We start from the raw sequence: 15,944 nt of genomic DNA on the forward strand, positions 1-15,944 counted from the left end.
GTCAGTGCTGCCAATATTTATTAAAGATATCCCCAGTAATCACCCCCCATACACACACATACACCACACACACCACACATACACAATGCAGCAGCTTGAGGCAGGTGGTGCCAGTGCCTACCTGTTACTATCCCCAGGACGGAGGAAGAGAGCTTCAGCCGGCCAGCTCAATTGGAAGTGCTTGTGAGCAGCTGTGTGCTGGAGCTCCCCCTAGCTGCAGCCAGCTGCCAGCTCTCTCTGTGGATACGAGGAGGCAGCTGCTGCTGCCAGCTCACGACACTGGCACAGCTCCTCCATCCAGATGCGGCGCAGCGGCGATGGATTGTCGGGCAGTGAGAGGCAATGGAGGACAGGTGCCCCCTCGAGTTCAGGAGCCCGGCGGCAGCCGACTCCACTGCCTCCCTGTCACAACTGAGGGCCTGAGCTGACGGAAGGCAGCCTCAGTTGTAGGGGCTGAGATGTACCGGAACCTGGGAGGTTGTATCAGACCCCTGGACATGTAAGTAACATGAAGAGAAACCGCCCGAAGGCGTGACCACGACAACTTGAGTAAAAGTCAATGATATTTATTTATGACAAACTCCATGCATCACAGTAGCAGTAAAATGTAACAAAAATCAGCAGAGAAATAATAATACAGTTCCTGGGTACTACAGGGTGGCAGGGGCCACAGAGCTCTGGTGGTATGAGACAGTTCTTATTATCTGCAAGTTGGAAAGTCCTTACCAGGCTCAACTGTAGCAATGAGGAAAGCCCAGGGTCGTACCAGCTGGTGTTCCAGGGAAAGCTGGACTGCTGTAGATAAAATGCTGCTGTGGGTACTGGTTAGAACCAGACAGGTGTTGGCACGGAGTGGATACTGGCTGGAACCAGTTAAATAATAAATAAAGCTTGAGAGCGATGCAATGTAGATGAAATGTAGAATTTGAGAGCGGAGAAATAATAATACCGGTGGAGAGTGGTAAACTGCAGAAAGGACACCGGCCCTTTAAGAGAAGCTGTACACTGCTGGAAGCTGAGCTGGAAGCAGGTGATGTTGTAGCTGGAAACAGGTGAGTCCAGAATGGATCGGAGAGTCAGGCTACACCGCAGATGGAATGCTGGTGCGGGTCTCTATAGCAGAAGTCTGGAGACAGGAGCTGGAACCTGAAAGACATTCACAGAAGAGAGACAAACTGGAACTAGGTTTGACAACCAAAGCACTGACGCCTTCCTTGCTCAGGCACAACCTATTTATACCTGCAGCAAGGAAGGCATTGGCTAGGCAATTATGCAAATTAATAATACTGACAACGGATTGGTAGGAATGATCAGCTGACAGAATCCAAGATGGCTGCGCCCATGCAGACACTTGGAGGGAAGTTTGGATTGTAATCCATGTGGTAATGAAAACAGTAATGGCGGCGCCGGCCACCGGAGACAGGAGGCGCCAGGCTGACAGATGCACATCCGACCACGCGGACACAGCGGAGGCCGCGGCTGACGTAATCGCCACTCTGAATGCAGAAGCTCAGGGACGGCGGCGGAGGCCGCGGGAGACGCCATGCCAGATGTATAAGGCGTTACTGTGACTGCGTCCAGAGAGACAGGAGAGGATGCGGGAATGTGCACATCAGGATAACAGATGGGATCCGGTCCTGGAGCGCTGAGCCAGCCTTAGGAGGCATCTGATAGGTAAGAAATGGCGTCCAGATACCCGGATCGTGACAGCACCCCCCCCTTTAGGAGTGGCCCCAGGACACTTCTTTGGCTTTTGAGGAAACTTGGAATGGAATCTCCGGACCAAGGCAGGAGCATGGACATCAGAAGCATTGGTCCATGAACGTTCCTCAGGGCCATAACCCTTCCAGTCAATAAGATACTGAAGTTGACCGTAACGGTGACATGAGTCCAGGATCTTGGCTACTTCATACTCAACGCCTCGTTGAGTTTGAACTTTCGGAGTTGGAGGAAGTGAGGAATGAAACCGATTCAAGATTAGCGGTTTCAACAGGGAAACATGGAATGTCCTGGGTATCTTTAAGAAGGGAGGCAACTGGAGTCTGTAAGCAACAAGATTGATGACTTGATCAATTTTAAAAGGACCGATGTAGCGAGGTGCAAACTTCATACTGGGAACTCTTAACCTCAAATTCTTCGTGGATAACCATACCCGATCACCCACCTTGAGAGCAGGAACTGCTCTACGCTTCTTATCCGCAAACTTCTTGTACCTGAACGATGCCTTGAGCAGAGCTGATCGTACGCTCTTCCAGATATTGGCAAACTGATGCAAGGTGATATCCACTGCGGGAACAGAAGTTGCTGGAAGCGGTTGGAACTCAGGGACTTTAGGGTGGAATCCAAAGTTGGTGAAGAATGGTGTTGAAGAAGATGAAGAATGATACTGGTTGTTATGACAGAACTCGGCCCAGGGAAGTAATTGAACCCAGTCATCTTGAGAGGAGGACACATAGATGCGGAGGAAGGACTCCAAGTCCTGATTCACCCTCTCAGTTTGACCATTGGTCTGAGGATGGTAAGCCGTGGAAAACTTTAGCTTGACTTGGAGGGCTTGACATAAACTTCGCCAGAATTTGGCTGTGAATTGAACTCCTCGATCTGAGATAATTTCTTCTGGAAGACCGTGGAGTCGAAAGATCTCTTGTATGAATACTTGAGCCAACTTGGAAGCTGACGGAAGACCGGTGAGAGGAATGAAGTGTGCCATCTTGGTGAACCGGTCAACTACCACCCAGATGGTATTAAACTTGTTGCACATGGGCAAATCTGTAATAAAATCCATCGACAAATGGGTCCATGGTCGACGGGGAACAGATAGTGGAACCAGTTGCCCCGCAGGCGACTGGCCGGATACTTTATGTTGAGCACACTTTGGGCAAGATGCAATAAACTCCAAAACGTCCTTTTTCAGAGTTGGCCACCAATAGGACCTAGAGATAAACTCCAGGGTTTTTTGGATACCTGTATGTCCGGCAAAGCGGGAAGCATGGGCCCAATGCATGAGCTTCTTCCTTAGTGTCGGCTTCACAAAACTTTTCCCTGATGGGGGCGTAGAGTCCATCCCTACCGTGGAGAATGCCAACGGACTTATAATAGGATGCTTGTCTGAAGACTCTGACTCATTTTCTTGCTCCCATGAGCGGGAAAGGGCATCGGCCTTGCGATTCTGAGAGCCCGGACAGAACTGGAGTTTAAAGTCGAACCTGGAAAAGAAAAGTGCCCATCTGGCCTGACGAGGGTTGAGACATTGTGCGCCTTTCAGATATAGAAGGTTCTTGTGGTCTGTAAGGATGGTGATTGAATGAGAAGCTCCCTCCAACAGATATCTCCACTCCTCTAGAGCGAGCTTGATGGCTAGCAACTCCTGGTCGCCAATGGCATAGTTGCGCTCCGCTGGGGAGAACTTCCGTGAGAAGAAACTGCAAGGATGTAAATGGCCATCTTTAGCCCTCTGAGATAACACCGCTCCTACTCCAACGGAGGAGGCATCCACCTCTAGGATGAAAGGAGAGTCGATGTCAGGCTGTTTCAGGACAGGCGCAGAGATGAACCTCTGTTTTAAAAGATGAAAAGCTTGCATGGCTTCTTCAGACCACTTGGACGGGTTAGCACCCTTCTTGCTTGGTGAAAGCAGTAATAGGCGCCACAATGGTGGAAAAGTCTCGTATAAACTTTCGGTAATAATTGGCGAACCCTAAGAACCTCTGGACCCCTTTGAGGGTTAAGGGTATCGGCCAATTCTGGATTGCTTGTAGTTTCTCAGGATCCATCTCTAGTCCGGAACCGGACACAATGTACCCTAGAAACGGAATGGACTTGACTTCAAAGACGCATTTCTCTAATTTGCAATAGAGATGATTGACACGGAGACGGGACAGAACCTCCTTTACCCAAAAACGATGTTCCTCTAAATTGTTGGCAAAAATTAGGATATCATCTAGATAGACCACGACATGACGGTATAGAATGTCTCTGAAGATCTCATTGACGAAATGCTGGAAGACAGCTGGAGCATTGCTCAATCCGAAGGGCATGACGAGGTACTCATAATGTCCGTCACGGGTGTTAAAGGCGGTCTTCCACTCGTCACCCTCACGGATCCGGATGAGATTGTATGCACCTCTCAAGTCCAGCTTTGTAAAGATGGTAGCTCCGCTAACTCTGTCAAAGAGCTCAGTAATCAGGGGTAAAGGATAGCGGTTCTTGATGGTAATGTCGTTCAAACCTCTGTAGTCGATGCACGGCCGCAGACCACCATCTTTCTTTTTTACAAAAAAGAAGCCTGCGCCGGCTGGAGAAGAAGAAGGTCGAATGAACCCCTTTGCTAGGTTCTCTTTAATGTATTCCTCCATAGAATGCGTCTCGGGCAGAGACAACGGATAAGTTCGGCCTCGAGGTGGAACCTTCCCTGGAACGAGATCAATCGGGCAATCCCATTCTCTATGAGGAGGAAGGATATCAGCAGAAGCTTTACTGAACACATCCGTGAAATCTTGATATGGAGGAGGTGGAACATCAGACGACCTGGGGGAGGAAGAACAGACAGGCAACACTTTAAATAAACATGTCTCAGCACAGGAGGGACCCCATGCCAGGATTTGCGTAGTCGTCCAATCAATTGTAGGATTGTGAAGACGGAGCCATGGAAGGCCCAGGACCACAGGATGTGTGGCTCTTGGAATCACTAAAAGTGAAATAAGTTCGGAATGAAGAACTCCCACTCTCAGACGAACTGGTAGAGTCCTTAGAGCAATAACTGTATCAAAAATTTTACTGCCATCCACGGCAGTTAAGGAAAAGGAGGAAGGAAGTCTCTCGGTGGGTAGGGACCACCGTTTAACATAGGCTTCGGTAATAAAGTTCCCAGCTGCTCCGGAATCCAGGAGGGCAATGACGTTCTGATAACGTTGAGCAACTTGAAGCGAGACTGGGAGATTACAATCTTGAGGAGATGGAGAGGAGATCATTACTCCTAGCCGGCCCTCTCCTTGGCGAGCTAGGATTTGAAGTTTCCCGGACGTTTGGGACAGGCATGAATAGTGTGAGACGGGGCTGCACAATACAGACAGAGAGACTCAGAGAGACGTCTTCGGCGCTCAGCAGGAGTTAAACGGGAACGGCCAATTTGCATGGGTTCATCTTTAGTTGGTGACAGTTGGCGAGGAGGAGGAGCAGAAGATTTTGGAGCAGATGATCTTCCACGCTCAGTTGCTCTCTCTCTGAAACGTAAGTCAACTTTTGTACAAAGTGAGATTAGCTCATCTAACTTGGAGGGTAAGTCTCTGGTAGCTAACTCATCTTTAATACGCTCGGATAAACCATGCCAGAATGCAGCATACAGGGCCTCGTCGTTCCATGCCAGTTCAGATGCCAGGATCTGGAACTGTATAAGATATTGTCCTACAGTATGTGATCCCTGGCGTAAACGGAGAATCTCAGACGAAGCTGAAGTTACCCGGCCTGGCTCGTCGAAGATGCGCCTGAATGTTGACACGAATGCAGTGTAAGAAGATAGCAGGGTGTCGGTGTCAGGAATCGACTCACCAAGCTAACATCTGTCCGCCGCTGCGGACTCCGTCCTGGCTCCCTGCGGTCACCTGTCATCCACGTCCCTGCCATCGGACGCCATTATGGGTCTGAGAGCGCCCCTGTGACGGCGGCGTGTAGCGCGCCGCGTTCCCGCTGGGCCGCGGCATGGGCGCCGCCATGACAGCTTCCAGTACTCAGCATACGGCGGCCAATCCGGTGCTTGGCCGCACCCACTTTTCCTCACTCCACCAATGACTGTTAACCAAGGGGTATATATGCAGCTGCAGGTCCAGTCTGCAGGCATCCTGGACTTTGTGTCACTCCTGAGACTCATGTGAAAGGATCTGGTTCCTGTCTCCTCCGTGTACCTGACTATTCTCGAGAGACTTTGTACTCCTGGTTACTTCACTCAGCTCCGTGGAACTTCAAGTCCCAGCAATACCTGCATTCATCATTAGGCTTCACACCCATCATTACCTGGTGTGCTTCAGCCTAGCAGTAGAGACTGACTCCAGGTGTGTTCCATCTCTCACCTGTGATACAGCTTGCTCGCTGTCAGTGCTTCACCACCTGCACTGTGGACACAGTCAGACTCCTGCCTCTGCTATCAGGTTTGCCATACTTCAACATCACAGCTAAGTTCCATGATTCAACCTGCACTGGTTTCTATACCAGAATAATTCCTACAAGTTACCTTCTCATCTGTTTATCATCTTTACCGGTTATCATTTCTTCAAGTCATTATCCATTCTGTTCCAATAGACTTTCAGCTATCACGCTGCATAATTGACACTTGCATTTATTATTATTTCTGCTGCCGTATTATTTATCATCTGTATAATAAATACCATTGCGCTCATGCGCAGAAACATCATCCAGCCTCCTCGTTTTCTCCCATCTACCTCCACTGACCCACTAGCGCCCCCTCTGGGGACACAGACAAGACCTGACCTGACAGTAAGTCCAGGATCGATGCACTCGGATGGTGGACGGAGTGTGGGGTCAGAGGCCTTGCAAAACCTGGTCTCCCGTCTAGATGGTCAAGAGGCTGCGCAGCAGCAGATGTTCCAATTCCTGCAAAGGATGTCCTCCCGGATAGATACACTACAGCAATCCCTGCCTAGTGTACACACTTCTTCTGTTCCTGTTACTCCAGCACCTGCCAGTACTGTGAGTTCTCCTATGCCGGCTGCATCAGCTCCAGTGTCACGTCTGCACCTGCCCGTGCCAAGCAAGTATGATGGCAGTCCAAAGTTGTGTCGCGGGTTTCTTAACCAATGTGAAATCCAATTTGAATTGTTGTCACATAATTTCCCCACGTCTAGATCCAAGGTTGCTTACATCATCTCTCTACTTTCCGGATCTGCTTTGAGTTGGGTGTCTCCTCTGTGGGAACGTGCCGACCCTCTGATTAACAACTATGCAGAATTCGTGTCAACCTTCAGACGGATCTTTGACGAGCCTGGTCGTGCAACATCAGCTTCGGCAGACCTGATCCAACTTCGTCAAGGTACCCGAAGCATGGGACAATATGTCATCCAGTTCCAGACGTTGGCTGCAGAGATTCAGTGGAACAACCAAGCTCTGGTAGCAGCTTTCTGGCATGGACTCTCGGATCGGATCAAGGATGAACTGGCGACCCGTGACTTCCCTGAGCAGTTGTCTGATTTAATTTCTTTGTGTATCAAGTTGGACTCTCGCATCCGCGAACGCAATAATGAACGTGCCCGGAGTGAGCCCCGCAGATTAAGGATGATACCTTCCGTACAGCTCCAGTCTCCACCTTCTGATGAGCCTATGCAAATAAATAGGTCCCGCCTAACTCCTGAGGAGCGGTCAAGAAGAATGAGAGAGAGACTATGTCTATATTGTGCGGCTGCAGGCCACCAGATTAACTCCTGCACAGTGCGTTCGGGAAACGCCAGATCCTAACTTGCAAAGGAGGAGTCAAGTTGGGATCTTCTAGTCAAGCTCCTTCTAGTCAAGATCTTATCCTTCCTGTGACTTTAGAGACTTCAGTTGGGCTTCAATCTGTATCTGCTTTAGTGGACTGTGGAGCTGCAGGAAACTTCATCACCCAAGCTGCGGTAAATAAATTTTGTTTGCCTGTATGTGAACTTTCTTCCCCAGTCTATATTACCGCCGTGGATGGTAGCCGAATCCCCAAGGGGAATATCTCTCACCAGACTGTACCAGTGGTTTTGGGAGTTGGGATCTTACACTCTGAATTAATTAAGTTCCTAGTCATTTCTCAAGCCACCCAAGAGATCGTGTTGGGCATGCCCTGGCTCCAGCTACACAACCCACAGTTTGACTGGCCAACGTTACAACTCTCTTCTTGGGGTTCACATTGCCATCAGTCCTGTCTAGCCCAAATCTGTCCTGTAAAGTCTACTGAAGTCAAAACACAGTCAAGTCTTCCTGCGGTTTATCAAGATTTCTCAGATGTCTTCAGTGAAAAAGCCGCAGATGTCCTGCCGCCCCATAGAGAATGGGATTGTCCCATCGATCTCCTTCCCGGCAAGAAGCCACCTAGGGGGCGTACCTATCCACTATCTGTTCCCGAAACGGAAGCGATGAGCGATTACATCAGGGAAAATTTACAGAAGGGATTCATCCGTCCTTCATCATCACCAGCTGGTGCAGGCTTCTTCTTTGTCAAAAAGAAGGATGGAGGACTGCGTCCATGCATTGACTACCGGGGTCTTAATGACATTACCATTAAAAATAGTTACCCATTACCACTCATCACCGAATTATTTGACAGAGTTAAAGGAGCCCGCATCTTCACCAAGTTAGATCTTCGCGGTGCCTACAACCTCATCAGAATCCGGAGTGGTGATGAATGGAAGACAGCTTTTAACACTCGAGATGGTCATTACGAGTACCTGGTAATGCCATTCGGGTTGAGTAATGCCCCAGCAGTGTTCCAGCACTTTGTGAACGAAATCTTTCGTGATGTTCTGTATAAATACCTTGTAGTTTATCTGGATGATATCCTCATCTTCTCCCAAGATCTTCCCTCTCATCGTCTACAAGTCCGTGAAGTTCTCCGACGTCTTCGTGAGAACCGGCTCTACGGTAAACTATCCAAGTGTACCTTTGAAGTTTCCTCTATACCCTTCCTGGGATATATAATTTCCGGATCGGATCTTCAGATGGACCCGACAAAATTGGAAGCCATTGCCAATTGGTCCATTCCAAACTCTCTCAAGTCTATTCAGCGATTCCTGGGATTTGCCAACTACTATAGGAAATTTATTCGGGGATTCTCCACTCTCATCGCTCCTATTACCAACCTAACTCGGAAAGGGGCAAACCATTCCAACTGGCCTGAAGAGGCTTTAGCGGCCTTCCAGAAGATCAAGCTGGCCTTTATGTCTGCTCCAGTTCTGTCCCAGCCAGATGTAGACAGACCGTTCGAGTTAGAGGTGGATGCCTCTACAGTGGGAGTTGGAGCGGTTCTCTCCCAGAAGGGAACTGATGGGAAGATTCACCCCTGTGGATTTTATTCTCGTAAATTCCTCCCTGCAGAAGCTAACTATTCCATTGGAGATCAAGAACTACTGGCGATTAAGCTGGCCCTCGAGGAATGGAGGTATCTCCTGGAAGGGGCCAAACATCCGTTCAACATCTACACGGATCATAAAAATCTGCTGTATTTAAAGGCAGCCCAGTGCCTTAATCCTCGCCAGTCCAGGTGGTCTATGTTTTTCTCACGTTTTAACTTTAAGCTTCATTTCCGTCCAGGTTCGCAGAATGTTAAAGCTGACGCCTTATCCCGGTCTATGGAATCCGAAGAGGAAACGCCTGACTCAGTTCCACATTCCATTCTGAGTCCTGTGGTATTTGCTGCAACTCAAGTCTCCCCAACTCCTCCTCCTGGTAAGACTTTTGTTTCCCCAGAACTCCGTCCCAAGTTGCTGTCTTGGGCCCATCAATCCAAGTTCACTGGTCATCCCGGGGTTCTGAAAACCTTCAAGTTCCTCTCTGAGACATACTGGTGGCCAAAGATGAAAGCTGACATCAAGGATTTCGTGGCATCCTGTCCTAAGTGTGTGCAGCATAAGACTCCTCGTCAGTCTCCAGCAGGTCAGTTACAACCATTGTCTGTTCCTAGTCGCCCCTGGTCGCACCTGTCCATGGACTTTATCTCCGACCTTCCTCCTTCTCAAGGATACAATACCATCTGGGTTGTAGTGGACAGATTTACCAAGATGGCCCATTTTGTTCCTCTCCAGGGTCTCCCTTCTGCCCCAAAACTTGCCCAAATCTTCCTACGGGAGATTTTCCGCTTACATGGTCTACCCTCAGAAATAATATCCGATAGAGGTGTACAGTTTGTAGCGAGGTTTTGGAGGGCTCTCTGTTCTGCAATGCAAGTCAAACTGAAGTTTTCGTCATCTTACCACCCGCAGACGAATGGGCAGACAGAAAGGGTAAACCAAGAACTAGAGACATTTTTAAGGTTGTATGTTTCATCTTCCCAGGATGACTGGTTTGATCTGCTCCCATGGGCCGAGTTTGCCCACAACTTCCGCTACCACACTGCTACTGAGACGACTCCATTCTTTGCAGTGTATGGACAACATCCTCGTGTCCCAGACTTCCAAGAGCTTCCTAATATGGATGTTCCTGCCGCCACTTCTGCTCTGAGTCAGTTTTCTTCCATCTGGAGGAAGATCCACACTTCTCTCAAAAAGGCCTCCAGCCGGTATAAACACTTTGCTGATCGCAAAAGACGTGCAGTTCCTTGCTTAAAACCTGGGGACAAGGTTTGGCTGTCTACCCGGAACCTCCGTCTTAGGGTCCCGTCTATGAAATTTGCACCACGTTTCATTGGCCCCTTTCCTGTCGAAAGAGTCATCAACCCTGTGGCCTACAAACTGAAATTACCATCTTCTCTGCGAATACCTAATGCTTTTCATGTTTCTCTCCTCAGACCTTTAGTCCTAAATCGTTTCCAGAGAGCTCTTCCAGTTGGTCCCAAAATTCGAACTCAGCGGGGCGTGGAATTCGAGATTGGAAAGATTCTGGATTCCCGTTGCCGGTACGGACGACTTCAATATCTTGTCGATTGGTCCGGTTATGGCCCAGAGGAGAGAAGTTGGGTGAATTCGTTGGATGTCCATGCTCCAAGGTTGGTCCGTGTCTTCCACAACACTCATCCTTCCAAGCCACGTGGGTGTTCGGTGCCCACCCTTAAGGGGAGGGGTACTGTCAGGAATCGACTCACCAAGCTAACATCTGTCCGCCGCTGCGGACTCCGTCCTGGCTCCCTGCGGTCACCTGTCATCCACGTCCCTGCCATCGGACGCCATTATGGGTCTGAGAGCGCCCCTGTGACGGCGGCGTGTAGCGCGCCGCGTTCCCGCTGGGCCGCGGCATGGGCGCCGCCATGACAGCTTCCAGTACTCAGCATACGGCGGCCAATCCGGTGCTTGGCCGCACCCACTTTTCCTCACTCCACCAATGACTGTTAACCAAGGGGTATATATGCAGCTGCAGGTCCAGTCTGCAGGCATCCTGGACTTTGTGTCACTCCTGAGACTCATGTGAAAGGATCTGGTTCCTGTCTCCTCCGTGTACCTGACTATTCTCAAGAGACTTTGTACTCCTGGTTACTTCACTCAGCTCCGTGGAACTTCAAGTCCCAGCAATACCTGCATTCATCATTAGGCTTCACACCCATCATTACCTGGTGTGCTTCAGCCTAGCAGTAGAGACTGACTCCAGGTGTGTTCCATCTCTCACCTGTGATACAGCTTGCTCGCTGTCAGTGCTTCACCACCTGCACTGTGGACACAGTCAGACTCCTGCCTCTGCTATCAGGTTTGCCATACTTCAACATCACAGCTAAGTTCCATGATTCAACCTGCACTGGTTTCTATACCAGAATAATTCCTACAAGTTACCTTCTCATCTGTTTATCATCTTTACCGGTTATCATTTCTTCAAGTCATTATCCATTCTGTTCCAATAGACTTTCAGCTATCACGCTGCATAATTGACACTTGCATTTATTATTATTTCTGCTGCCGTATTATTTATCATCTGTATAATAAATACCATTGCGCTCATGCGCAGAAACATCATCCAGCCTCCTCGTTTTCTCCCATCTACCTCCACTGACCCACTAGCGCCCCCTCTGGGGACACAGACAAGACCTGACCTGACAGGCGGACCTCTCCCATAATGGTGATGCCCAGTCAAGGGCTGAGCCACTGAGAAGTGAGATGATGTAGGCAATTTTTGTACGGTCACTGGGAAAATTGCCAGGTTGTAGCTCAAACTGAATCTCACACTGGTTGAGAAATCCCCTGCAGAATCTTGGAGATCCGTCAAATTTTGCTGGCGTTGGAAGATGAAGACGTGGAGCAGAAACGGGTAAGGTGGGTGGGGTTATAGTTGGAGTCACTGTGGTTGACGCCCCAGATGCGCCTGATCCACGGAGAGTTGTCTGAATCCCATCCAGCCGAGTAGAGAAATCCTGGAGACAGCGGATGATGTGGCCCTGTGCAGCCTCCTGATGTTCAAGTCGGGCTGCCAGTTCTTGCATCGGCCTGGCCGCTTGATCCTGGTCTCCGGCTGGATTCATTTGGTCAGTGCTTACTGTCACAACTGAGGGCCTGAGCTGACGGAAGGCAGCCTCAGTTGTAGGGGCTGAGATGTACCGGAACCTGGGAGGTTGTATCAGCCCCCTGGACATGTAAGTAACATGAAGAGAAACCGCCCGAAGGCGTGACCACGACAACTTGAGTAAAAGTCAATGATATTTATTTATGACAAACTCCATGCATCACAGTAGCAGTAAAAAGTAACATAAAAATCAGCAGAGAAATAATAATACAGTTCCTGGGTACTACAGGGTGGCAGGGGCCACAGGGCTCTGGTGGTATGAGACAGTTCTTATTATCTGCAAGTTGGAAAGTCCTTACCAGGCTCAACTGTAGCAATGAGGAAAGCCCAGGGTCGTACCAGCTGGTGTTCCAGGGAAAGCTGGACTGCTGTAGATAAAATGCTGCTGTGGGTACTGGTTAGAACCAGACAGGTGTTGGCACGGAGTGGATACTGGCTGGAACCAGTTAAATAATAAATAAAGCTTGAGAGCGATGCAATGTAGATGAAATGTAGAATTTGAGAGCGGAGAAATAATAATACCGGTGGAGAGTGGTAAACTGCAGAAAGGACACCGGCCCTTTAAGAGAAGCTGTACACTGCTGGAAGCTAAGCTGGAAGCAGGTGATGTTGTAGCTGGAAACAGGTGAGTCCAGAATGGATCGGAGAGTCAGGCTACACCGCAGATGGAATGCTGGTGCGGGTCTCTATAGCAGAAGTCTGGAGACAGGAGCTGGAACCTGAAAGACATTCACAGAAGAGAGACAAACTGGAACTAGGTTTGACAACCAAAGCACTGACGCCTTCCTTGCTCAGGCACAACCTATTTATACCTGCAGCAAGGAAGGCATTGGCTAGGCAATTATGCAAATTAATAATACTGACAACGGATTGGTAGGAATGATCAGCTGACAGAATCCAAGATGGCTGCGCCCATGCAGACACTTGGAGGGAAGTTTGGATTGTAATCCATGTGGTCTGGAAAACAGTAATGGCGGCGCCGGCCACCGGAGACAGGAGACGCCAGGCTGACAGATGCACATCCGACCACGCGGACACAGCGGAGGCCGCGGCTGACGTAATCGCCACTCTGAATGCAGAAGCTCAGGGACGGCGGCGGAGGCCGCGGGAGACGCCATGCCAGATGTATAAGGCGTTACTGTGACTGCGTCCAGAGAGACAGGAGAGGATGCGGGAATGTGCACATCAGGATAACAGATGGGATCCGGTCCTGGAGCGCTGAGCCAGCCTTAGGAGGCATCTGATAGGTAAGAAATGGCGTCCAGATACCCGGATCGTGACACTCCCATAGTTCCGCCACTGCACACATCACTGGTCATGCCTACACAGTGCTGGCCACACCCACACAGCACTTGTCACACCTACACATCACTGGCCACACCTACACATCACTGGTCATGCCTACACAGCACTGGCCACACCCACACATCCCTAGTCACACCTACACAACACTGGTCACGCCTACACAGCACTGGTCACACCCACGCAACACTGGTCACACCCACACACCACTGGCCACACCTATACAGCACTGGTCATGCCCACACAGCACTGGTCACGCCTACACAGCACTGGCCACACCCACGCAGCACTGGCCACGCCTACACCGCACTGGCCACGCCTACACAGCACTGGTCACGCCCACACAGCACTGGCTACACTTTACTCATCGCCCTCTGCCATTGAAATCATCAATATTAAGAAAAGCTACTAATCTGTTTATCTCCCATATAATTATAAATCTGCTGCCCTGTGTCATAGTCTGTTTATCTGACTATAAATACATTGTACACGTTCTGGGACAGGTAGGTAAGTGGTGGCACTGCGCTGATATATAAACCATTTATTATATAAATAAATAGCTCTATATTAATTGTTAGATCACTCCCCCACCACTTACCCGGCAGGTTCTTGTGGTTTTTTTTTATCTCCTATGATGGGAATTGCTGCAGATGCATTTTAACAATATAGTTACACAGGGGTTGTGAACCTGTGACTAGCGCTGGGTATATTTATTCTGGGACAGGTACATGTTACCTGAGACTTCCTACAGGGCCGCTTCAAGGATAATTAAGTCTATTATCTGTGTGGCGGTGATCCAATTGATTGTATAGGGAATGCCAATTATCTCCGGCTCTGATACTTTTCTGTATAACACTGATTCTTCCATCTTCTGACATTATTTTGCCCAGGATAAGGAATTTAAAAGCCGCTTTACCTTTATAACAAAGGATACAACATGGGAGGGAGCGTCTTGTATTCCCGAGGTTTCTCCTCTAGGCACCCGATACATTTGTTATGTCGACACTGGCCTATTTGTGGGATGCGTTACTGGCTGTCGGGATCCGGGCGGTCATGTGACCGACGCTGGAATCCCGACACCACTACAGCTGCGAAAAACAGAAGCGTGCGAACGGGTTGGAATGACCCCCTATAAGCCCAGAGAATAACTGACAGGGATTTTCCTGCAGACCTAATGGGGCAGATGTATTAACCTGGAGAAGTGATAAACCAATGATAGGAACCCCGCCAAAATGAATAAATAAAAAATGGACAAGCTGAAACTGAAAAAGTAAAAATAAAACCAGTCAGCAGAAAACAATGTTTGTACCGCGCTGTAGGACGATGTGTCGCTGGCTCGTCCTATGGGGGTAATTCTGAGTTGATCGCAGCAGCACGTTTGTTAGCAGTTGGGCAAAACCATGTGCACTGTAGGTGGGGCAGATGTAACATGTGCAGAGAGAGTTAGATTTGGGTGGGTTATTTTGTTTCTGTGCAGGGTAAATACTGGCTGCTTTATTTTTACACTGCAATTTAGATTTCAGTTTGAATTCACCCCACCCAAATCTACCTCTCTCTGCACATGTTACATCTGCCCCCCCTGCAGTGCACATGGTTTAGCCCAACTGCTAACAAATTTGCTGCTGCAATCAACTCCGAATTAGGCTCTATGTTCTGGACTTCTAAAAGCTACAGTGAGAGAAATAAGCATGGGTGGGTCACGGCGTTGTGTGGACATATTGCCGACGCTTATACCTCACTCTCACGCTGACCCATTCACAGTCAGTAACATTCTATCTACACTCGGGGTTTACTCACGTTTCACTGAATTTATGGGAGGCTGCACGGAATTCACTCACTTGGAAGATCCCCATGAAGTTGTGGCTTATTGCCTCTAAGTGCTGTTTTATGGTGAACGTCACGATTTACGACAGACGGTCCCATCCCTTCCACTGGTAATGAATTGTCTATATAAACCTTGCACAGTTGTCCTATATACCGCGCTGTGCACTTTCACACCTGGCCTACTGTCCTATAACCGCATCATCTCTCCTCCTTTCTTACAGGTGAACGCTTTATATGATCTCATTGGAGCGACCCTGGCGTGTCAGCTGTAATGTATCAGCTCTGGTGATGTCGTGGAACTAATGTGACATTGCTCCAAACAATAAAACCTGTTTATTTGTGAAAACGGGCTGCCTGATACGTGTGTATAGGAAACTGTACAGCTACAGATCTCACAGTATATCTCGGGGGAAGGAGAGACGTGCGCTACCTTTTTTACACTTGATGCCGCAAATTGTATGCATGGCAGCATGATGGCACAGTGATTAACATTGCTGTCTCATAGCACTGGGTTCATGGGTTTGATCCAAGTAGGGTCCTATCTGCGTGAAGTTTGTATGGCCTCACTATGTTTGCATTTGCAGGTGGTGCGTGATTTAGGGAATTTAGACTGTAAGCTTCACTGGGGCAGTGGTGGATGTGTATGA

General features: G+C 49.1%; 1 protein-coding gene across 1 annotated transcript in view; it reads left to right on the top strand.

Annotated features, from left to right (window-relative positions):
• The window catches only part of DNAI4 (dynein axonemal intermediate chain 4), a 95,240-nt gene extending 79,597 nt beyond the window's left edge, over positions 1-15,643 (top strand). Inside the window, exon 17 of the mRNA XM_063939139.1 lies at positions 15,519-15,643. Within this exon, the coding sequence (XP_063795209.1) occupies positions 15,519-15,569 (51 nt within the window). The 3' untranslated portion in view covers positions 15,570-15,643. The remainder of the gene's footprint in view (positions 1-15,518) is intronic.
• The last annotated feature ends 301 nt before the right edge of the window (positions 15,644-15,944 follow it).

The sequence above is a fragment of the Pseudophryne corroboree genome, chromosome 9 (assembly GCF_028390025.1).
Source record: "Pseudophryne corroboree isolate aPseCor3 chromosome 9, aPseCor3.hap2, whole genome shotgun sequence".
Lineage (NCBI taxonomy): Eukaryota > Metazoa > Chordata > Amphibia > Anura > Myobatrachidae > Pseudophryne > Pseudophryne corroboree.